The sequence below is a fragment of the Cygnus atratus genome, chromosome 6 (genome assembly GCF_013377495.2).
Source record: "Cygnus atratus isolate AKBS03 ecotype Queensland, Australia chromosome 6, CAtr_DNAZoo_HiC_assembly, whole genome shotgun sequence".
NCBI classification, from domain to species: Eukaryota; Metazoa; Chordata; class Aves; order Anseriformes; family Anatidae; genus Cygnus; species Cygnus atratus.
The window spans coordinates 108,269-133,713 of NC_066367.1; the positions used below are offsets into that span (position 1 = coordinate 108,269).

The following is a 25,445-nucleotide window of genomic DNA, read 5'->3' on the forward strand; positions in this document are numbered from 1 at the left end:
GCCCAGGGCTCTGCCAGCAGCCGACCTCGGGACTCGCCAACTTCCTACCCCTGCCCCCCCAGCCGAGGAACTTTGTTAAATAGAGCGGGGGGGGAAGAAGTGAGCTGTAACTCTTACTTTAAAACGGCTGGGCTACCAAAGGTGAAAATAGTAAGTTCATAAGAAAATAATGGGGGGATGGGATGGGAAAGATGGGACAGGACCGGTTTTTTCACTGAGCAGCAGCTTGAGACCTTTGCTTGGGGAAATGGTGCCTCAATGCAGGCTGTGTGCTGGGCCGACCCTGCTGCTGCCTTGCTGCGTTAAGGGGAGGAGGGGAAGGGGCCCTGCCCAGTGCAGCCTTCTCAGCTCTGTCCGCAACTCCTGTGACACCAGCATCACCCTACACCCCTAGGTCAACGCATCCGGGTGGGATGAGGCCCATGTGTGAGCTGCTCATGCACATAGCTGCTGTGAGCACACAGACAAGCACTACATTATTTCTTGAAGCTCTCTGTCCTTGATGCAGCCAGCTCCTTTTTACAGAACTGTAGCAATGGGACAGCCAAATTTAGTGAGCCGCAAAAGGTCTACATGTGAGTCAGCCAGGAATTTCAAGAGTTACTCTGGTGTGGAGAGACAGAGATACTCAATCAGATGCAGGAATTTTCTTCTGAAAAATCATATCTAAACCCAACATTTTTAATTTAGTAGTAACAGCCAATTTTGCTAAATTGTGACACTATTTTAGTAATGGCACTGCTTCAGACCAGCTTTCTTAAGTTTTCTACACATTAAGAACTGAAAATACACTCTCAGAGTAATACAAATTAAAAAATACATCATGTATAAAACCAGACACAATCCATGAAGAATTCCTAGAAGACTTTCACTGTCTTACTAACATAGAAGCTTAAAAAAATAATACCATATTAACCAGAGACAAAAACTGTCAAATAATTCAGTATGGGAGATACAGTTTAAATGGAACATGAGACAGACAGCAGACAGACTACACATCATCATCCACACAGCAGTTTCTCAGCAACACCATACTGCATGTCAGAAATTTAAAGCCATGGATACTAGAAAAAATCCTCAGTGTCATAAAAAGCTTCTCTGACTTGGATACCTGTAATGGGGGGTCACCGTTACTTTGTATACAGAGTTGAAAGGGAATATAAAACATACAGAATGCTGCATCCTCAGCTGCGAACAGTGTTAACTTCCTCTTAAATGTAGCTTTTTTTCTGAATCCTGAGTTGGCATACACTGTAATTCATGTAACAGTACAAAGTAAACTGCATTTATGGCTCAGTCATATCAGTGTAGGTGGCTGAGAAAAGTCATGCTACTACTTAAGTCCAGAGTAAAACATCAAAAAATCTCCTGCTTCATCGTTGTATCTTCTGAAACAATGGAAATGCATCATCTATATTCACCAATTCTCTTTTCCATGTTCCATATATACAGCACACACACGAGTACAAGGAATTTCCTTCTCAGCTATCAAGAAACTGGAACTGAAACTATGCAACGGAGCAGCGAGGCTGACAGCCTTGTTCCACACAGTAACAATGCAGGAGCAGAGGCGGCGTGGTTTGCTTTCCCTCGTTCAACAGCAGGTTCAGAACACTAGATGTTTTGGTAGCCCATGACCATGAAATTCCACTAGCATGTCGCTTTTTATGGTCCTGTGCTAACAGCTTAAAACCAGAATTAATTTATCCCCTTTTTCTTCAGCTAATGAATTGACATTTCATTCAACCTACCCATCTGCAATGCATGTACAGCTTGATGCCACCCACGCCCTGCATCCACTCACTTTCCAGACCTGAATATTAGATGAACCTTGCAGAAAGAACAAACAGTTCCTACCACATAATGGGGGAGTACAAAAATCTACAGGAGAACTGACAGGCAACAAACAACATCACAAAATTCCTGCATGTCAGTAAGTAATTACTTCGATGTTACTTTTCACTCCCACTCTTCACTCTTGAATGAGATGTCAAGGCAATAAATACTACTTAGATAAATGATTACAGAATGAGTACTGCTATGGATTAAGAAACTACTGAAGGTCAAGACACCAGAATAAAAATTCAGTATCTGAGACCCATGAATGCTGTATGAAACACAAATCCCCACAACTTTTTGGTCATTAAAGAGTTGTGATTGCTTCTGATCTGAATGGCCAAATGCAAAGTGACTCCTTTCCTTTTTTACTGCAAGGATTATTTACAAGGGTCTCTACAGTTTTCAAAACAGTACTTCTTTATTTCCTAAGAAAGCAGATATGGACTTTACTTTGTTATACATGAAAATGAAGAGCATGTACATGTCTATCCCCAACAGAAACCTACACTGTCACAAAACTCTCAGAAACAGAACATATCCTATTGCTACTATTTTAGTAAGCAGTAAATTCAGTAGTATTTAGTAGTTAGGCTTAGATCACTCAAACACTCAAAAAAATAAAAAAGTTGCTAAATCCTGTAAGGATATCCACTATTATTCTTACTTCCTTTCTCCCTTTTCTCCTGTTATCTTCTTTCTCCTTCCAATATTCATGCTGTATTTCTCCTCCAAATCTTCTTTTCCCTATTTTTTCTTCTCTTGGTTCTCCCTACCATTCCCCTTCTTGTTTCTGCTTGAACTTTCAGTATTTCTTTCCCTTATCTCTCTGCCTCCTCTTGGTTCCGTTCTCCCTGCATTTGGTGTCTATAAGGCAGCAGAAGTGCTCATCACATGTAAAGGCTAGTAAGGAAAATGGGAAAATAATTAATTTCTGAGAGGAATCACATTTATTAACATCACATACACATATATGACAACTAAGAATCACACCTTATTTCTACAGCCACAGAAGAGTCTGTATTTGTTTCATACCATTTGCTTCATTTAGCAGCCACTATAGGAATTCTTAAGATTGCAGATCTGTCATTTGATAATCCTTCACTTACCCTCTCAAACATCAGCAAGGTAGAACTTCAAAATTACACGTGTGCTATACAGTATCGTATGCTAGTCAGTTATGAAGTATTCAGTTAAAAATGAATTCTATTCTTATTATTTATCACATACAAGCTGTAAGTTCTCTACTTGTGTCTGTGTGTATAATACAGAAGAACATAGTTTTAAGACAAACTATCATTAAAGAGAGAAGCAATATGGAATTAGTGTATAGAAAGAACCAGTTTAACAGACCCTTTCTTACAAATTAGAAACTGAAAGGAAGAATTGACCTTTCCCATCACCACTATGATGTGTTTATTTCCAGATCTATAACACCATGAAATTTGATTTAATACTTTTTACATTAATGCTTATAGAGAACAAGCTTCTAGAGAATGTCTGGATTTTGAAAAAGTTGATTTACTATCATTTTTCCTCTTATGCTTATGCCTTATAATTACATAAAATTATAGTAACAAGTAATACACGTACCCATAATTTCAGACACAATTTTGGGTTACATTTCCCAATTCAAAGCTATTAAAATGTTTCCATATACTTTAATTAACAAAGACACTATAGCTTATGAAGGGGGAAGAGAAAAGTATGGTGTGCATAGGCTTGGAATACAGCCAAAGTATTTTTCTGATTTGTGCAAAAAATTATCACAACTGTGAATTCACTTTCTATAGTTAACATGTAAATAAAACAAAATACAAAATTAAAAAAGACACCACCTTAAGATTTAATTGCAATGATATAAAACGTACTTTATATACATTATACAAAATTATATATTAATATAAATAAATACATATAGTAATCTTAATGTTTTGTATGGATGGCTAAAGAAAGATTGTAAGGTAAAGCCTATTCAGTGTGTTTCTCTTCCTGGTACATTCTAAAAATCTTCATCAACCAGCAGTTTAGGAAACCAAGTCTCAGAAAGAAACTGAACCTACATCACATAACAAGGAAAAAGGTTCCTGTGTGCTTACAAGACTTAGTTATCTCTTCTGCCAAATAAAAGTGATTTTTATTTTCAATTATAGAAGCTACCTGAAAACTATTTTGATTTTTTTTTTCCTGAATATAAGAAGACTGTTTAAAAAAAAATAACATATTAAAAACAATGTCAAGCCAACATCCAGAAGTACAGCATAATATTGAGGGATAAAAAAGTCACTGCTATCAGAGTAAGTTTAGTGGCCATGGCTACCGTAGTTAGTAACAACACACTACTGCTAGCTACCTTTTAGACCTGGTCTATGCTGAAAAACATTGCTGGTAAAGTGATATATAAAAAGCACACCTGCTTTTTGCTCAAATAAAATGCAGGTGCACTAGCAAATAAACCTTTTTGCCATATTTTTGCTCAAGGAACTAGCATACATATGGTGTAATTACACTAGAAATCAAGGAAGGCACACCAAAGCCTTGAATTTTATTTTTTCTGCATAGGAGACTATAATATAGTATTAAAAGTTTGCAATTAGCCTATTTAAGTAGGGAAGAGAATGCCATAGATTTATCCTCAACGAATTTCAATACAACACATCCAGGTTTTACTGTTATATAGCAAGCAGGTCAACTGAACTCTTCATGTAAAGCATCTACTCCACTAGAGAAAAAAAAAATTACAATTTGCACTCCTACCTTTTCCAGAAGGATGAGGGCAACTTGAAAAAAGAAATCAGTTGAAGACAACATACCCTTTTCCATAAGCAAAAGCGACGTGTGTGAGGAGTGGTAAACCTAATTTAATTTGGTCTTAACAGGCAATGGTTGCTACGTTTTGGTTCAAATGTGAACAGTGTACTTTTACAACTATGCCTGGTGCCACACGTGAAATATGCTTCAGCTTCTACAGAGCATCTGCCACAATCCCCCCCCCGTTTTTTTTTTTTTTTTTTTTAAAACTGCACAGACAACCATAAAACCCTGCCGCATGTAGACTCATTTTTGCATCAGTGGAAAACAGCACAAATCATGTCAGACTGTCTGATTTATTAACATACAACTCTTGTACGCTGTGGACAGTAGTGATGACACAGGGTTATGGGTGAATCACAGCTTCTAATACACCAGACAGATAGAATCCAAATGATTTAAAAGACCATCCCTCTCTTCCTTACGTTTTGCTAAAGTCTGTGGAGGCACACAAGTCAGAACTTGTTACCAAAGAACTGGTGTTGCTGGGTAGGCATCCTCTCCTGTCGTATTTTTCATTATTAAGTGCTGTGAATAAGTACCTGGTCAATTTTTGAAATTCAGCGTGCAAACTGTTAATGTTTTGCACTGGCTTGGTTGTTTTAAGCAACAAAATATGAGCCTAGATCATTCACTGATACCAGGTGTGCTAAAATACAAACAAAAACACAAACCCCTAGAAAACCCAACTGTACAGTTTAGAGCTCTTTATACACTGTTTACCTGTTGCACTTGGTTGTATGGTCTGTTGCTGGTCTATGCAATAGCTGTCATTATTATCCAATCTTTCAGAGCCCTTTGTATTAAAATATAAAATCTAGTGCCTTAACAACCCAAAATGCTTCTAAATCACTGGGTTTAGAAGCAACAGGCACTTCAGATACATATGCAATTAAAGTGTGGGTGAAAGTGGATGATGGTAAGCATTTCTCAGCTACTTCAAACATATTCTTTCCAATAGCGGTTAAGTGGGAGAAAGAAAAAGTTTTTTCCTCAGTGTGTGCTGGAGCAGAAGTGAATATTGTTGGCTTGGGTCTGTGGTCTTATTCCATTCATAGACTTTTCTGTTCAGTTCCGTATGGATATCTAATATAGACAGTTTCCTGCAGCAACAAAAGTAAAAGCTTTTTATTAGACAAGGAAGCAAGACACCTTTTAAGAATCCACAAGGTAGAAGATAACTATAGACTCGACAAGGAGAAAGTTTCTTTATTGCAGATGTTACACCTTTAAAACACGAAGCTGAATATGCGTTTTGGAAATGTTATATCCCAAATCACCATTGTCACAATGGTTATGCTGACATCATAATCATCTGTGATTTCTCTACAAGGATTTGTGAAAAGACCTAAATCTTAACCTGCAACTACATTGAAAAGCAGTTGCTAGCTCCCTGTTAAGTCAGTTAAACAAAGAAAATCACTGTTGCTAAAGTTATGTATCTAAGCATATCTGATTTTTGCTCAGACCTCTTTTGATAATCTCTTTAGATAGACTAACATCTTCTGATAGTTTTAATTCAAGATTATAAATTGGCAATCTTGTGGCTTCCTAAAGCATGGGTGAATTGCATCTAAACAGAAGGACAAAATCCTCCCCTCTCAACTGCCTTTTTCCTGAACAAACACTGACTTCTTAATTTGCAAGCAAATCCATTCTTAATGATTTAAGAGGCAATTCTCAATTTGACAGAAGCCTGGTGTGCACCTCATATTTTGGAAAAAGGAAGATTTCAAATCCTGCCTAAAGCACTAAACACTAGAGTAACAATATACATTACCCAGCACAGGTTCTTTCTTTCTCTCTACAAGCCTCCATGCCACAACACACTTATTTTACTCTCCAGAATCAGAAGCTTCACTCTCACTCTAGACTACATTCCTGTGACATTGTTCCAGGACCAGGTACGCTTGTCCTTTAACATATGACACATCACAAAGGCACTTCGCAAGACCAGAAACGTTAAATTCCATCTTATCTCTTTCTCTAGGACAGCAGGCTGCCCTAGGAAAAGGTTTTTCCTATGTTTTATTTACCTTTTATGAGGATTACGGAGTAGCTCAGCCAGACAACGCAGATAATATGAGGATGAAGTTGGAGATTTTTCTATTGTAGACACATCCACCTTGCACTGACTCCAAAAGACGTCTGCTACTTGGGGAATAGTGAGTTTCAAAGGAATTTTTGCATTAGCCATCATTTTATCATCATTTCCATCTATTTCCAACAGACTAGTACATTCTTGCTCATTTTCGGGAACAATATAGCTCTGAATAAAGAAGAGCTTTGGTTTTCCTCGGAGTTCAGGACATGAGTCTGCCAAAAAGTATTTCTTTATTTGTTCCAAAGGGAATCCAGTAAAAGTCTCATCTGTACAGAAGATGCTCTGAGGATTTCCACGGCTGACCAATATGCAAATGAAGCTGTCACAATTCCTGTGCTTCTGTAACCCTGCAACTTCAAGCAATGTTTTATTCATGGCATCCATATCTAAATGTCTGTGGCAACGAACATCATAGCCTAAGCCTCTAAAGGTCTCTTCCAGCACATCTGAAAAAAGCAAGATGTGATTAAATCACAGCATATCAAGGCTCAGTCGCAACTATCCAGAAGAACTACAGTATTTACAGTATTTCAGTATTGGAAATAGGATGTTTATTTCATCACAATAATTCAAAAATCAGGAGTACTTGATGTTGATTGCAAAGTACATTACATACACAGTGCTATATGCATGTTGTCTTTAACATGAGTTATGCACATCCTGACAGCAAAGACACTATTATGTAGTGTGTAATTTGTTCCTAATTCCAGAGTTTTTTGTGTTTTTATTTAGAGCCAATATCCCAGGTTCCTAGGATTTAAAATATCAAGCAAGAGAAGACATTAGAAAATGCTTCACATAGAACATTCTTGAAATCGTAAGGAGTGCACCGTATAGCATGGGAAGTTTGTTTCAACTTTTTAACTTTCAAAAATTACTCTGAATGGTTATTACAGATGCACAGAACTGGATTAAAAAAAACAGAGGCTCCCTTTCATCAGTCAAAAAGGAACCTTCTGCAGTCACTTATGCTTACTATTATATAAAATCAAATTAAAAGTCATGAGTTCCAGGTGAAAAACTGTAACAAGTATGTTACAGTAACAGAATGGCATTTTCAGGAATAAAATGCTCAACTATGAACTTTTTCAAATATATTAGAAATTAAAACTGTAGGCAGCCAAAAAAGAACAAGATTAAATCTATTGTAACTGTGTTAAACTTGTGCTGCAGGAAAGTATAATATGCTTTGAATAACTACTTTGGATGTTTATTAATATGGGAGTGAAACCAGATGCAAGTTGGTTAAAACCACATGTATCTAACTACACATTCAGAGAACCACAAGTTATTACTATGACTTATAACTGGAGCATCATATCTTTAATATAAACCACACATACATCACCTATACACAGTTTCTGATAATAATGACAGGAAATAACAAGTACCACTTTTATGCAAAATGCCTTACAGGCACGAGAAACTAGACTGTTCCTTGACTTCAAATGTTTAATGATCCCTAATTAGCAAAGGCTATTTCAGAGGTAACTGGCAGCAAAGCAGAAGTTGCACTACCACACTGTTGTCCTCAAGAAACACACAGTGAAAACATAGAACACATCTCTTAACTTACCTCAGTAAAATACATGGTAGATACAAACTCTGCATTATAGCAAGCTAATGAACAGAAACTACTGGGTTTTGTTCCAGTTCTGTTAGTTTGATAAAATATTTGTAAAATACTTCCAAATAAAAATAAACATCTGGGATATTTTTGAAGTTGAAAGGAAAATACACTTTATTTTAGACAAAAAAAATATGCTCTGAAAATTCAGGTGGAAGACAGGATCAATTGCAAAGGTATTTACCCTGGAGTAACTCAGTACCGTTTAGGAGTTATATACTTGATGAAGCACTTCATCCATTAGAGGGCAGTAGTACATAAGCAAAACAAGAGTGCTCTTCCTCCGATTTAGTTACCTCACTAGTGCTCGGGTAAACTGAGAAAGATACAATCCTTGGTATGTAACTTTAGGCCACACATACACCGTGTCACAATTAAAAATAATACACCCAATAAACTGTTAGAGCTGATATCTTTGTTTAACAATGAATCAGAAGTTATACATGGTAAAGGTTTGAGATACAGCAGTTTTACACCTTGAGATGAGACAAAACAAGGGATTACATGTAGCAGCATCCCTAGATCAACAATCATTCCCCAACATACCACCAGCGACTTCTGAGGATTTTCCCCAATTTATGTAAAAAAAATAACCTTCTCTCCTTTTGTTTACAACATAAGGATAAAAACTAATTTCTAAACGGAAATGAAAAGAGCAGCCAATGACGATTTAAAAAACAGCAAGGAGTATTCTGGTTTCCACTTTTATCAACATCTGATGAATTCACATTGTTTGTACTGGGCATTTTCAATTTTGCGATCCTTGTTCCTACATCATTAGTTCAGCTTCCTCATATTAAATCCTGCGATAGCTACAGACTCCGATGCATACCACAGATACAATTCCAAACTTCCTCCTTGCCCTCTTCTCTCTCTCAGATATTTTCAGGCTTCAGAAGTGACTCCACAAGTCTCAAGTAGTTAATGCATTTCTAGAAATTCCTTTAAACAATGTCATACGCCTTGCACCTCATCTGAATCTCACTAGAACAGTAATGTATTTCAGTGAAGTCTTGCTTTCTACCACATTAAAATGCTGATGATGGACTGGCAACATTTAAAATCTGAGACACGAACATGGCTTAATTCCTTCTGCATGCAATGCAGACGTGTATGGAGACTGAGGCACATCAAGACTTGGTTTGGGTAGTTTTGAGACAACAGCAGCAAAGCCATGGTTTAAAGGTAAACTTGGCATGCCAGATGCTGAACATGTGGCCTATTTTTATCATTTCCAGTCAGCAGGATCTTCCTCCTTCACATTTATACTTCCTTTACTTGAGAAAGTACTGAAGTGCCTATACAAGCACAAGAACAGCACATTTTATTTCTCATTTGTGAGCATTTTTCTATTTCATAGCAATTACTGCAAAGGAGTCTACACAGTACATTGCATGTGAAAAAAAATCTGTGCCTTCAGAGGAAGGGGAGACCTAAATTCATTTATGTCTGACTGTGAACTGACATAGTTCTTTCTTTACCTCCTGTTTTCTGAAGTGTATGTGCCCTGTCTACTTCTATGTTGCTTTATTTAAAAACTCAGGACTGGCATAATGAAATACTCCTATTTAATAACTCAGCTCAGCACATGCTCACATCCCATCAGAGAAATTTAAAGAGGCGATTTTGCAAACAAGGCAATTTTTAAATTTCCTATGTCTTCTCAAGCTCCTTACAGTGACATTTCTCAAGCAGTACTTTTTTTTGTATTTACTTTTAAGAAAAAGAACTAAGTAATTATTTTGGTACTGGACCAGACTATACCATGCTGCCTTCCAGATTAAGGCTGCGTAAGTTTTTTGAATCAAAAACCTGTGAACCTGTTTAGCTCCTGATACCCTACGGGCAAACCATTATTTTAAATAGTTTACCTAAAATACTATTATCAAGCAGACAGTAAAATTTTACTTTGTGTTCTGCACCCACTTCTCTTCAATAACTGCAACAGTAATAGCAATTGGTCTGTCTGCTTGGAACATTAGTTATAAGTGAAAAGATATGCCCACAAACCCCCCTCCCCTACATCTCCTACCCTAATCTATTAAAAATAATCTGCAAACATTCTCTCAGTTTTTATTTTTGGCTTCATTGTGTTCCAATGACCTAGAGAGGGAGTTTTTTTGGGGAGGGTGAGGATGTGGGAAGGGTACAGTTGTTTTTTGCTTATGCGAGGATCTTATTTTTGGATTCTTCAAAGGAGATCACAAAAATTCATTTTAACCACAGCACTGACTACCTTGAATTCTAGATGCATTTTTTCCCCCCCCCAAACTAATTTGGGAGGGAAGAAAAGAATGCACAAATTTCCCTCCCCTCTAAAATTATGGTAACAATTTCAGTTAAACTGTACAAGATGCAACAGAGGAGTAGGTGCATTATTAATAAAGGAGCACGTGCCTTCAGCTATTCGAAATCTGTGGTGTCCAATATGATTACTCTTCAAGTCAGTAACAGTTTTGTTTTTGCTGAATGGTGGGAAACATCATCTTTATCATCTTTGCCACTAACCTGCTCTTTGACTGTAGCTTAAGTATTCTATTGGTCTCTCTGGACTTCATTTTTCCCCCCCTTTCTATTCCCTTATAAGTTCTTTCATTTAGATATTCTCACGTTGGGCCTTCCAACTCTGCTTTAGAAGACTTACTGTAATTGATAGATTAACTATCTTAGACAACATCACTCTTGCTTGGCTGGAAAACACATATCATATTCTTTGTACTAAATTGTTACAATTATCTGAGAATAATAGGATAAGGAACTTCAATTTCCAGAGACTTACCCGTGTCATTACCAATACAATCTATGATCAGGCATATTCCTAAAGGTTGACTTTGCATTCTGTACTGATCATTTAACACCTGAGGAAAGTGAAAGACAAGTACCAAGTTACTATGTCACTCCCTCAAGCTACAGACTTGATTCTTTTGTCAAATTTAACTACTTCTGACCTATTCAATCACATTTTGTTAATTTTCCCACAGAGTAGCTAGCAGAAGCCTACCTACTAGAATTTAATGTTTTACCTATGCAACAAAAATTCAGGAGACAGATTCATGGTTTTTCCCTATTTCATGCACAGGCTTAACTTCTGTATTCTTCTAGTATTCAATCTTATTACATTAATGGTCCACAAACAAAGATTAAGACTGGACCACGAATGAGAGAAGGAAGTTTGAGAGTAAACTTGAATTCTGAATAGACCTTCAAATGGTGAAGGAAAAAAAAAAGCTGGATGGGGCGGAGGGGCTTTTTAAAGACCTGGTCTATGAAAGCAACGATCCTTCTATAGTCCTTCCAAATTAATTTCTTTAAGTGTAACCACTACTAAGATGCTGGGAGCTATAAGCTTCGTATTGCCAACATGACAAAGTGACAAACGTAGAGAACTTCTGTGTTCTTTAGGTGTACAACAGCCATTGCTCATCAGAACAACAATTTCCTTATTTTATTAGTGTAACAGCATGAAGCCTCCTCATTCCTCAAAAACCTGCAATGACTCTACACAATCCATCTCTCCTTAAACACATAACAATTTGCTATAGGTAACTCCCTGCTCCTGACATATAGCAAAACTAGCAAAAACCACTACTATTAATCGTTACTATCCTTATTACTAATACACAAAGCACATCTTTCTCCTATCTGGAGAGCAAGGGCGTAAAAAAGAATTAAAGAACAAAACTGACCACACAGAAAGAAGCCCTGTCATTTCTAATGCAAGAGGTCTGATTTCAAACAGATTTTGACTTAGTCTCTGCTCATGAATATGCAGTTCCTTGTGCACAGGCTTTTTGCACAGTTGTTTGCAGTATTATCTTGTATCAGCAAGTATTTTATATTAAAACTATATTCTGCAAAAGCAATTCAAAGAACCTCTTTATCACCAAGGAACATATGGATGTACACACTGTTCCTGTTACATGCAGTTATAGGAAATCTCAAATGAAACTTAAAGAGAACTGAGCTAAATACCTACAGAGGTTTTTATTACATTTGCACATATACATATGCATAAGCACTTACCTTATGAGATGCTGGTCCTGATTCTTGAATGGACATGTGGACTGGTTCTTCTGTGGTTAAAACATACAGAAGTAATCTCAATGTATAGGTAATGGTAATACTTCTTTGACAGCAGATCAGTTAAAAAGAAACCTATCTAGTTTGGTCAAGTTCTCTCTTCAGTTTTTCAGTTCTCTTCCTCAGTTTCTGTGTATGGTACTAAAGTTAATAAAAGTAACAAAAATGTTCACTTCTGACACGTTACTTGAATTGCACTCTACATTACTGGTGACTAGGAGGAAGAAAAAAAAACAAGCAAACAAACACAATCTCTCTCCTATGCTGAGAAGTCAGTCAGCTATTCTTTTAAAAGTCAACACACACACAGGCTATTTGCTGGACAATTTCCTGACTTCATCAAAACTTAATTAGCATAGATGCACTACACTGGCTTCCAGAGTTGGCCAGACAACCTCTTCCATAATTTTATTAATAAACTATTTATTCAGTTAAAAAGTTGTGGAGGTGGACGGCATCAACAATTCCGAGGAAGTTTTAAAATCTGGCAGCACAAGCAAAACAAATACAAGAACAAATAATAAGACAAGGCCCAGTTTGTAGAGGTACCAAATACCTTCTGCTTCTGGTGACATCAATTGGTTTAGTGACAGCTATCAAAAAACTGCCATTCTTTCAATAAATGAAATTAACTGTCTCTTAGATTAGCAAAGATTAGGTAAGATGCTCTTACCTTGAAAAAAACTTTGTCCATTTTGTGATTTTTCTTTGTTCATGTTCTTGATCTAAAATGAAGAAAGTGGTATATTTTCATTGTCTTTCAAGAACAAATAATTGTATCTTCCAAAAGTACAACCCAGTAATATTTATCTTCCTCAATAAAAGAATTACATATTTTGTGTTCACATCCATCTGCTATTTAGAATTACAAAACAACAATTAAAAAAATAGGAAAGAAAACAAATCAAAACCCTTTGTCTTTAAAAAGTTACCAGTTTTCTAGGAACAGCAAAGAAAGTTTATTCCCTACAGTAGTATAATAAATAATAAAGAAAAGTCTGAAGATATGAATTTTGTTTCCTATATAGCAGCAAGGAGGAACTTTCACCAAAATCAAGAGGAAATTAAAATAGTATTATCACAATATAGATAGTCAATGTACTCTTTCCCATTAGTAGTTTGGAGAACAATGCTGTTCTTTGTTAGTAAAAAGAAATCACATCAATATTGTTTTGTATTTAAGCTTTATACATATATATTTATTAGATGTATTTCAGAAAACATTTCTATGCAAGGCGAAAGACTTCAAGAAAGGTCATGTTATTACAACATCAGATCTAACCCAAACATAAAAAGTACTGCACACAATAGGATTTGATTCAAAGTAATTGGGTGGATGACTTTTGGTATGTTGACAGACTTCGGTTAAAATTAGATTAAAACAAACACAACATCTGAAAAGCTCTCATTAAAAAGTAAGCTGTAACCTTCTGCTAACAAAGTTTAAAAGCCATTTTCCCTGGATTTTGCAAAGTCCGCAAGTACGAAGAAGAATACTGTGTTCTGCAAAGAACAGTCAAAACCCCAAAGTAGTAGAAAGAGCTTTTAAGATATAGATTTCGTATTCCCAACGAATAGGAAAAAAAAAAAAAAAAAAAAACCACAGAAGCTCCCTAAAGGAGATCTTTCCCAGTGTCAGAAAATCTAAATCAGGCCTTAGACCCACCAGACAACAGGAACCAGAGAAATAAACCAAATAATGTTCTTGTCACTAGCAATCTCTCATTCCTTAGGCTCTGCAGAGATGAATCCCCTTTCAATGTCTTGCAATACTTAGAAATAAAAGATCTGTCTGATTTATTTTATACTTACCTCTGAATTGTAAGGAGGATCAATCAGACTGAGATTAGGGAGAGATGCCTGAAGTGCATTTACATACACTGGCTGAGAATGAACGGAGGACATAAAAGCTGAAAATTTAACAGAAACACACAGAGAAATACGCTGTGATATATTAACTGTTTGAAAAGCCTAAACCCCTGAAGCATGCAAATACTCTGCCTTGTAATTTCATCTTTAGTAAGAGCACATCTGATAATTATTACCAAGACTAACCAGCGCAAAAGTATCATTTTACCTTCTTGTTTGTACTTCTTAATCTTCTTAATCAGGTCTATCCTGTGAATACTTTGGAAACACTCTTCTATCAGATCCAGTTGATTAGGAGCCACCAAATTTAGTTTCTCTAAGTCAATCACTAGAGCTAAAAAACTCTGTAAGAGCAACAGAAAAACAAACTGTTGTCACAGAATATCCTGAATAGGAAGGAACCCACAAAGAGTATCAAGTCCAACTCCTGACTCCACAGAGGACCACCCAGAAATCAAACTATTTCTGAGAACATTGTCCAAACACCTCTTGAATGCCGGCAGGCTTAGTACTGTGATCACTTCCCTGGGGAGCCTGTTCCAGCACCTGACCAAGTGGTAAAGAACCTTTTGCTAACATCTAACCTGAACCTGCTCTGATGCAGCTTCATGCCATTCTCCCAAGTCCTAATATATCTCAGTAATTTGTTCTCTACCATTAAAAAGAAATCCAGAAAACAATGTGGGCAGGTGTTAAAGGTTGTAATATTCAGGAGCTAGACACATTACTGCTTAAACACTAAGAAGGGATTATCTGGAAAAAATATCAAGAATTCTTAGTATTATCACAGGAGTGATAAAAATTAAAAAGTGACATTATTAAAAGCAATTCTAAGTTTTTGAGTAAACAGTTTGGCATTTCCTTGTTACTATGTAGCCAGACACATGAATGTCACCTCATACGCCACAAAGTAACAGGTAAGAAAAGCTTTGAGGAATTTGCAGGTATTCTCCCCTTCTTTGGTAAAAACTAACCAACTAACGAACCAAACAATGTAAACCACCCTCAGAAAAAGATGACAGAAGTCTTCCGTGTTCTGTGCACAGTGGTCAAGCTTTCTGAATCTTCTCTACTGAATCTGTGCTTTCTCAGGGCACTCAGAACAAATATTGTAAGTACAAGCATATAGAGAATGACATTATTATTAAAATTATTCTTTTGTAAATGAAACAGAACAGGAGAGCACAAACATAGTAAGTGCTGTAATAAATCAAGATACATTTAATACTATTATTGGTTTGAAATTCTACATGTTTGAACTTTCAGATCTGTAACACTGAAGAAAGGTTTTATTTTTGCCTTCTGCCTGTGAAGTTCACACTAACACCATTCACTACAGAAACTCTTCACTGTTCTCTCCATTTCTTTAGCTTATTTTCTTGCATTAAAAAAACAAGGAATGAAATAAAAGCAACTACTCCTTCCACACTTGACCTCTATCTACTCCTGCCTCACTACCCCTTGTAGTACCGTCTCTTCTCCTAGCTACCTTGCTTTTTACTTCAATCTCTTACTGCTTAAGAAGAGAAGAGCAGAAGAAAGATGTTACCTTATCTTTTGCCAATTTCATACGAGGTACATAATCTCTGAGTAGAAAAACAAGAGAACCCACTTCTTCTTTTTCCAGATTCTCATTAATCTCTACCATTAGTACCCTGAAATAAAGTTGAGACATTACTAAAGGTTTAGCTTTCAGCAAAATCCTACCCTTGTTTAACTACCCAACTTTTCTTACATTCCAGTGGGAATGTACTATTCCCAACTAAACAACAGGAAAAGAGCCTATCCTGCTCCAAGATCCAATTATAAGATACTTACTCTTGCTTGTCAGCACTTGTGTTAACTCAGACTGACTGCTGGGGAAACAGAAGTCTCCTTAATATTTCAACAGAGATGAAGTGAGAGAATATAAGACAACATAACACATCTTTGACTTTTTTTAACCTAGCAGTTATGCTGCTTTTTTTTTTTTTTTATTTCCATTAAATGTCAACACAGAAAAATCTTCCTTATGATTACATATATTTATTTCTGAAGTCTCTCAAGGGAGATCACTGGACCTCCTTCATGTAAGCCTCTTAAAACTAAAGAGAAGAGAGCAGTAAGAGACAAGTCACCTGAAAAAAGACGTATCATGAGGCTATGTGCACAAAGCAAACTAGAAAAGAAAATACCACTAATTAATGATGTTCCTATAAAGCATCATTTCTATCTACTAATCTAGAACTATACAAACATTATGATTTTCATTGATTAACATATACAAATTGCGTGAAGATAGATGCTTCTAATGCCATTACTTTTAACAAGTTACTAAGGCTTACTTTAGGGATTAAACTAGACATTCTTTTCATTTTAACTCTTGTATGATGTGCATTTCTGCCTTTTTTTTTTTTTTTTTACCTTCAAGACATAGTAAAACAAGCAAACCAAGAAGTGCACAAACACATGAATTTTTAAAATAACAGAGTAGCTTTATAATCTGAAATAGATACCTGTAATCGGGGACAAGTCTAGGACTCCTGGCAAGGTTAAACTCCACAGTTATTTTCTCAGTCTTCAAGATCCTTCTCAGCAAATCAAACCTCTTAACCCTGTACAGTAGCTCAGACAATCCAAGAAGAGATAGTTTCTCCCTCTCATTCAGAGCCATCAAAAGCTCTCTCAGGTCAGCAGTAGCCAAGTCAGGAACAAGGTCTCGGCAAAGGAAAACCATTATCTCACCTTCTTCTTTATCCAATTCTTCTTCAATTTGGTGAATAAGAACAGCTGGCACTTGGCACTTGGTCATCACTTTGTCACTGTCCCTTTAGAAGTGCCAGCCTTCTGTCTTTTAAACAGAAAGCCAACATGACATGAAGTCCATGTCTACCACAGCACTTATCTGGTGTTCAGTCACAACTGGATGCATTTTTACATAAGTAGTTCTGTGGAAGAGAATTAAAACTCTCTAAAATCAGCAATCTACAAAAGATCACTGATAACTCTCCTATCTGACATACTTCAATTACAACTAAAAAGCCAACTTAGTCTATACAGACCTCTCGTTCTCAAGGGGTTCTCCCAGCTGTTCATTACAGAACAAAAAGTAGTTGGTAGGTCATGCTGGTAAGAAAAAATTGAAGTTCTTTTTACAGTAAAATTACCTTAATTCAAGCCTGTAAATTCCATAGGAAGTGAAACAAAAGTCATCAGCTTGCTGATGAGCGTAAATATTTCAACTGCTTCTGGAAATAAGAGTGAAGTTCCACTGCAATATAAGTCTAAAGCTCTGACCCCTTTCCAACAACCCACCACCCTCCTGCCCACCATTACCTTTTCTGCACTGGAAGTCTTAAGACATTTTTCAGGAAGTGTTTTGAGAGCTAAGAGGTAGTGTAACCACACATTGTAGACAAAACGATAAAAACACCATCAAGCAAACCACACATAAAAACAATGTTATCAAGTAGGCACTTTGCCTTAAATGAAGCCAAAATAAAATAAATATTCACAAAGTAATATATTTACACATTAGTTATCTTTAAATCCAGGAATGGATGGATTGTCTTAGTATCATTTAAAGCGATTCCACTCTGAATAAGTTCATGGAGTTCTAAGGGTTCCCCCAGCACTCTCCATGCTCAAAAATGTCAAAGAACCAACTGCACAGAAAAAAAAAATCCAACCTTCTGTATGCAAAGTGGTTAACTCTGAAGGTATAGTTAAGCCACAGGCCACCTTTTTCTTCATGTGACATTTATGTTTTATCATACTAAAAACTGAAATGAAAATTCAAAACAAGAAAGAAAAACCACCCTTGTGATTAACAAAATAACTAGGGTGCTATGCTCAGTTTCCACTGCCACCAACTACGGAAATTCTATCCTTCTCTGATCCCCATTACCCACACAGAGAAAGGTGAAATGAGCAATCTGAAGATAAATCTTAATCCTTAAAAGGAGTCCAGTAACTACACTGTGCAGTTTTGTGTAAACCATTCTGTAAAACAAAAGCCAGTATGGCTTCAAAGACTAATACACTGTAAGACGCTAAGACCTGGTTAACATTTTTAAAGCAGTTTCCGCCCTTTGTTACACATTTTGGAAGTTAAAAATCAACAATGTCACATATTGTGTCCATGCATTAAGTAGATGAGTTCACTTACAAGCGTTTTTTTCCAATGCTATTGAAATGAAAAGAAGAACTCTATACTCTTACTTGACTTTCCCCAGAAAATGTGTAAGAGCTGAGTTCAACTAAACCTATAGAATGGGTTCCACTACCCATTGAAAGAGCAAACCAAATTCAAGTTCCTAGGGCAAAGTCTCTCTTTATCTACACCTATCTTAGTGAGTTGTATTTTCTATGGAGTTCAGTGGACTGCAGTGGATTTTTCATACACTTACATACCACAGCGCAAATGAGACAGAATGTATTTGCAATAGTCCTCAAAATGTAACTGAGGCCACCTGGACTCATTTTCAGATACACAGAGCATTCAAAAGCTGCTGACAGTAACAAGGCTGCAGATACCCTCCTCCCATATGAAAGCATTTCCCAGGTACATACAGCCAGGACTTTCAAAAGAGCTTGAGTAAGTCATATGTGTGACTCACTCTAATGGGAGATGGAAATGCCACTTCTTTTGGCCATTCCAGAAATCTCAGATAAACATTTTTAAACAACTCTAATTGATTATCTTTATCTAATCTTTTAAAAATATTAAAAAAAGAAAAGATGTGTGCATGTGTGTGTGGAGGGGCGGTATTTCCTAGAGTTAAGATTTTAGACATGAAAAATTAATATTTGTATTATCTAAAAATAATCTGCCTTTAAAAAATACAATTTATTTTTGTGAGCTTCCGTTATATAAATCACATCCTCATTATGAAAAAAAACATTGATCAATACTTCCAGTGCTGAATCTCTCTTACCTGTTCACAATCCTATCCATAAGGACACTGAAAAACTGTCATTTGATTGTTGTTGTATCACTGATCCATATCCAGCACACAATAGTTTGCAACCAGTATTTTCCAGTGATGGTCCATAAACAGTTGATTGTATCAGCTCATTTGCTGTTGGTCAGATATCAACATCACAAATTACTGCTACTTAGTTTTGTAAAGTGAAGGTAAAAAAACAAGTGAAAATGAGCTAGGATCCCTCTTTCTTCTGTATGAATCCATTGATCCAGTGAACCAGGAATGATGCACCAAATACAAGGAGTAACACCTGTGCATACATAATCATTGGTTAATAGCACTCACTCCCCCCATGGGGTTCTAAATGGGCAATGACTTAAAGCAAAACGATGTGTTTCAGTATCTGAAATAGAATTTGTAACTTTGCATCGAAAAACAACGCGTTTTGATAGCAGTAATATCACACTACTCAGATAAGCCTGATACATTCCATCTGCATACAGCTGAGGCAGATGAACTTCACCATAAGGGATGAAGGGCCTCATGCACCACCCTTCCATCTGATATGAATACCTTTGCAAACATCACTGTTACAGTTATGACAGCTGCAACAGAAACAAATAAAGAAAAAGAGGTATGCAATGACAATGTAATACCCAGAAGTCTGGCTTGCAATTTAGATCTCATGGGCAGTGTGCAAGAGTTGCTGAATGCCAAAGAATATAAATTCCTTACAAGAAGGAGAGGGGAAAAAAACAGCTTAGCTTCTCAAAAGGAAAAACAAAAGTTTATATTCATCAGAAATAAAGCCACCCCAGTAGATTTTGTGTTCTTGTACACGTGATTTGCCAATATCGCTGCAAGAAAATACTTAACATTTTTGTCTTTGGTGTTTCAATGCAAAGCTTATGAAGTGGGAAGATGGTTAAAAAAAATTACCTGGAGTACTACACATTCTCATTTTAAAAGAGATCCAGAATCATTCCAAACAGCTGAAGTCAAACACCACCACCAATACTAACAGTAACATTAGCGGTTGAATAAAGGTCTACACATGGAACAACAACAAATCTCTTTCTTTTCTGTACTTGAAGGAAACCCCCAGGCACAGTGAGGGAAAATAACTGATGAAGGGACAGTTTTCTCTAAGTCCAGCTATTTTAGCTCACTCTCGCCCCAATTTTTCAAGGAAGAGCTCTTCTGGGAAATACTTGCGAAGTCTCTATAGAGAAAACCACTGATTCTAGGGTGACTCATCAGTCCTCCCATCCCCCAACAAGGACTGAGAGAAAAACTCAAGGAGGTTAGTATCAAAGTGCACTTACATACCAGATTTTGTTTTTCATTAACTTTGAGGCTTTATTGAACAGAACTGACAATTTTAAAGTTGAATTGACACCTATGGATGAATTTCTCATGTACTGCACAGGAAAACACCTCTGTGACTGGTCTATTTGTCAAAGTTTGCACTGACTTTTGACTCTTGGTAAACAAGATTTAAAATTTTTTTTTTTAAAGATAAACCTGAGACTATAAGCAAACATATTTACTTCTTAGAGCACAAGGCATTTCCATTCTACACTAGACAAACAAGATAGAAAAGCACCAGTATGTTAATCTGCTTCTACAAAGCTAATGAATTTAATTACACTCCTATTTTTGAACTTTTTCACATTGCCCACAATTCATACAGAACTGAACCAAAATCAGGTCCAGATTTCTTTTATTTCCCCCAAGATGCAGCAAATAACAACATACTAAAACTTCATACGCAAAGACATGCAAGGATATACTAACTCCCTGCTGGCATTAACAACTGGAGATGTATACATTGCTCAAGCAATTTTACTCTTTGATGTTTAAAACCATGCTTAAACCTTTGCTCCCATGACTGCAACACAAATATTGCACAGCATACAAATACCAGTGTGATTAGCAAGGCAAAGCATAGCGTCCTGTATTAATTATAAGGTCATCTATCATGCCTCAGATTAAGAGGGAAGGTTTTTCAAAAGAATTTGGGAACCATTTCATACTTTACACTCTGTCTACAGTGAGCCTATCACTTCAGACAGCATTTGTTTCTTTAACATTTCACAACAATCTCTACAGCAACAAAAACAGGATATATAACATCAGTGGGCGGGGTTATTTGGGAAATGCTCTTAGTTTCTTCCACAAGATGAACTCATGTGGAAGCCCCTACACAAGAGATGGAGAGTAGGTTACTTTACTACAGCAGGTACTATAGCTACATTTAGTGCTTTCTCCATTCTGCTTAGTTTGATGAGGTAGAGGTGGTGAAACCACAGTATTAGCTGCCTTTTGAATCCGTATAATCTAGCATTTTTCCATGTTAAATGATTCAGAGCATGCTCCATAACTTTAAAGTTTCCCTGTAAAAGAACGAGTACGTCATGGTAGGAGATATCCAGGGAAAACAGGGAAATCCCACAGTAACTTTTACATTTCTTATTACTGTATTAGGCTTAAGTAGTCATCGGTGTAAACTAGTAGTGACCACACAAATTTCCATTTAATAATGGAGCAGTTTAGCACCCCAGTCATCCTAATAGGAAAAAAAAAAAACACGACACACACACACAAAACGTGCACACACAAAAATCAAACTACCAACAAAAATAAAATTGGCTTTACCCTAGCGAGTTTATGCAGATTCTCTAACTACGTCAATTTAAATCACACTTGAAAAATAAAGAGAAAGGAGTCTCCGCTCTGCAAGGCAAAAAGGCAGTGTTGGGATTTCCTTTCTCCTCACGAGCAAGGACGGGCTCAAGCCCCACTTGCTGCGAGCTCTCCACATCCGGCTCAGCCCGGCCGCCCGCCCGAAGGCCAGCCCTGCCCGCTCCCCAGAGAGCCCGGGCTTGGGCACGGGGGGAGGACCCGATGCCGGAGGATAGTGGGTTGGGGCGCCTACCTTTAAGGCGCAGGCAGGAAAAAGTACGCAGGAAAAGCAAGAGATGAAGGTATAACGCACCCAAGCGCACCCGGGATACCTCATTTACAGCAGCGGGAGCAGGTTCAGCATTGGGAGGAAGAGGAGAAGGGGGGGAAGGGCGGTGCCCACTTAGCAACGCGCTCCGCTATACCGGGCGTAGTTTCGAGTAGCGCGGCGGAGGAAATCCTGACTGCGTAGTATCGCCTTTCTTTCTCTTTCGCATTCGAGTTTCAGAGCACGACTTTTTCAAGTGCTTTTCACTCATGCTTCTTAAGGTTATTAGCGACTACAGCCACCCCTCCGCGTAGACAGCAGCAGTCGCTGCTCAAGGCTGAGATCTCCCCTCACTGAGGAACGAAGACGCTAGTTTCAGTCACCATACCCTCATTATTCATCTGCCGAATCGTGTTCGTCAACCCTTACGATTTATCGTGATTCCAGCCATTTTGGGGCGAGTGAATGAAAGGTTACGCTTTTGTTTTGCAGTAATTCTCAGGACAGCAAACACAGCTGCACAAAAATCTGCCCACCCCAAAATGGCGGCCGAGCTGAAGCGAAAGGACACGTCACCTGCGCGCAGCCCCCGCCCTTACGCACAAAATGGCTTCCAGCTCCCTGGGGTGCGGAAGAAATTGTGCGTGCGTACTATCGTCTTTCTCATTCGAGTTTCAGAGCGTGACTTTTTAAAGTGCTTTTCGCTCACGCGTCTTAAGGTTATTAGCGACTACAGCCATCCCTCCGCGTAGATGGCAGCAGTCACTGCTCAAGGCTGAGATCTCCCCTCGCTGGGGGACGAGGGCACTGGTTTCAGTCGTCATACCCTCATTATTCATCTGCCGAGCCGTGATCGTCAACTCTTACGATTTATCGTTGCTGCAGCCATTTTGGGGCGAGGCGAACGAAAGATTACGCTTTTGGTTTTGTTTTGCAGTATTTCTCAGGGGAGCGAACAGAGTTGCGCAAAAACACCTCCCCCCATACACCCCCCAAAAATGGCGGCCGAGCTGAAGAGGAAGGAGACGTCACCTGCGCGCAGTCCCCGCCCTTACGCACAAAATGGCTTCCAGCTCGCTGAGATGGGGGGGGGGGATGTGGCGGAAACACTGTGAGGAAAAGAGGCTGAGGGGTGATCTTGTAGTTTGTACGCGCATCAACCGCAGACGACTTAAGTAGATTTTCAGATGAGTAAGGTTTACCTCTATATTTTCCCGTCTGTGAGGCTGGCAGGAAATAGTTTATTGCCAGGAAAGGTTAGTATTATACATGTGAAATAATGATCTTCATAGGAGTAGAATGTGTATAATTATTAAGAGATTTGTATATTCTACAACATTGGCAAAATATGTTCATCCTAAATTAAGGCAACAGCCTAGGTCAGTGACTAAAATGCTGTCTGCCTATTAAATCACTGAATGATACTGTCTTAATTCATAAATACATGAAAATTACATAGACTAATTCAGTGTAACAGTGAACATGCTCAATATATCTATGTAAAATGTTGGTAATGTGGGAATGTTCTTTTTGCACAGAGTTACATTGTTTAAAGGTAAGGAATGTGGTATGGAGATATGCTTGCAGTGATAAGAAAACTTAGCAGACGACCTTGAAAAAAGACAACCAGACTCCTTAGAGCAATTAGGTGAAAATCACGGTGTCAAGTCAGATAAGTGAAGAAACATTACCATTTCAAACAGTAAAAAAGTAGAAAGAAATTTGAAAATTAACAGGCCAGCAACTGAAGGCCGTGTATTGTCTCTGAAGCATCAGATAGGTTGTGAACCTGGATTACCCAGTCTATGGGGAAACAGGGGAGGGTCCCGGTCATCGAGAAATAAAGTATATAAACTGTACTGTGTGACTAGTAGGTGCGCTCCTGCTTGTGGGACGCCCACCATGGCAATCGCGAATAGAATTGCTACTTCACTGAGATCCTTGCCTGAGCCTATGTTATTGACTACAGAGTGTTTCTCACAGTAATATACAATAAACTCTGAATAAACAAAATGATGTTTAAAAAAAGTTGTGGAGGAATGCATTAGTTTGTCAGCCAAACTAGATTTGTATCAGTGTATTTTACATCTTTTGGTCCAAATAAAGTAAGCAACACACCAATGAAAGAGCCTTGAACAATGTCATGCAGAGATGCAAAAACACTGTACAGCTGCCACAAAACCAGATGTTTATTGGTTCTAAAAATAAAACTGGTACAATTTCACTCAGAAAAGTTGTGTAAAAATACTTTTTAAAAAATTATATTTAAGCCTTTTTTTTTTTTTTTTTAAATAAACCTGCAATTTGTGACATTACTTCAAAAAACTTTCCAGTTTCTCCACAGTGAAAGTAACTATATAAGTATCTAGTGGTACTAAAAATTCATCACTTTTGCTTTTCTGTTTAGTGACACAGACATCGTTGTCTGGATTGAAAACAGATAGTATACTCTCTTTTCCTTATGTTACTAAGGGCATAAGAAATATTTAAAATAGGATATCTACCCAGTGTTAATTTTGAACACTGCAGAGGACATTCTGCCAAAAAGCTGTTTTCTACTATATTTTTCACTCCAGGCATTCTAAAAACACTAGAAGCTGTTGTACAACGCAAGGAAAAAAATGACGTTTAAAACAAAAAATATAAAAGCATAGGTATAAAAGAATCTGTACTAATGCAAACTTACAACTGAAATTGGATACCAGAAAAATGAGTTCTCTTTTTTTCACATATTTAAATTATGCTAAAGTATATCAGAAGTCGTACTAGGATAAGGTACAGTTAGTGCTGAGTGAAACGTACCCATTTGCTTAGTAAATATGGCAGAGCAGTAAGTTTTAATTTCTGGATATTACACAGAACAGGTTATTTTGGTGAGTAGTATCTGCAAATTAGTTAATCTTCAATATGTTTAAGTGTAAGGTTTGGTATTTTCATATACTTTTAGGCAGTGTTCGGTACTTTTTAAAGCTTTACGGTAATATTTTTTATTTAGAGAGAAAAGTGGATAATAAGTTATACTTTTAAGAAATGATAAGTCATGCAAGACCACCAGCAAATAATAGCTATTAAATCTTTAAGTAATACAATACAGTCTCTCTCTTAAAAGCAACACACATTCTTGATTCAATAGAATGCTGGCAGGGCTTTGAAGGACTGGGCTGACAGTTTCCCCTGTTCTTTAAAAGATGGTACAGCAAGCCCAAGAGCATGTGTGTATCTTGTTTTCTTTCTGCAGACAGAAGTTGAGGAAATTGC

The 25,445-nt window shown here is 37.3% G+C and overlaps 1 protein-coding gene and 1 long non-coding RNA gene across 15 annotated transcripts; one reads left to right on the forward strand and one right to left on the reverse strand.

The window, feature by feature from the left end:
* The first annotated feature begins 12 nt into the window (after positions 1-12).
* On the forward strand, positions 13-4,856 carry LOC118243196 (uncharacterized). The gene is made up of 2 exons (XR_004777224.2): positions 13-150; positions 1,453-4,856. It is a non-coding gene; the product is annotated as an uncharacterized LOC118243196 (long non-coding RNA).
* Positions 2,243-25,354, reverse strand: CFLAR (CASP8 and FADD like apoptosis regulator). Of its 14 annotated transcripts, none has more exons than XR_007708446.1 (12): positions 22,252-22,681; positions 19,244-19,387; positions 16,823-17,254; positions 15,877-15,982; positions 14,536-14,671; positions 14,271-14,368; positions 13,132-13,183; positions 12,402-12,451; positions 11,158-11,236; positions 6,684-7,197; positions 5,371-5,750; positions 2,243-2,739 (listed from the first exon to the last, which is right to left on the reverse strand). XR_007708446.1 is itself a non-coding variant. In XM_035537106.2 (11 exons), the coding sequence occupies exons 3-11, from the start codon at positions 17,116-17,118 to the stop codon at positions 5,612-5,614; spliced, it is 1,470 nt and encodes a 489-aa protein (XP_035392999.1). In that variant the 5' UTR covers positions 17,119-17,254; positions 19,244-19,387; positions 23,014-25,354; the 3' UTR covers positions 5,159-5,611. The 14 variants fall into 14 exon arrangements, 12 of the variants coding, with proteins under 12 accessions (XP_035392999.1, XP_035392996.1, XP_035392998.1 ...); XR_007708445.1 differs by having other exon boundaries at positions 22,233-22,681; XM_035537106.2 differs by lacking the exons at positions 2,243-2,739; positions 22,252-22,681 and adding an exon at positions 23,014-25,354 and having other exon boundaries at positions 5,159-5,750.
* Between the last annotated feature and the right edge of the window lie 91 nt (positions 25,355-25,445).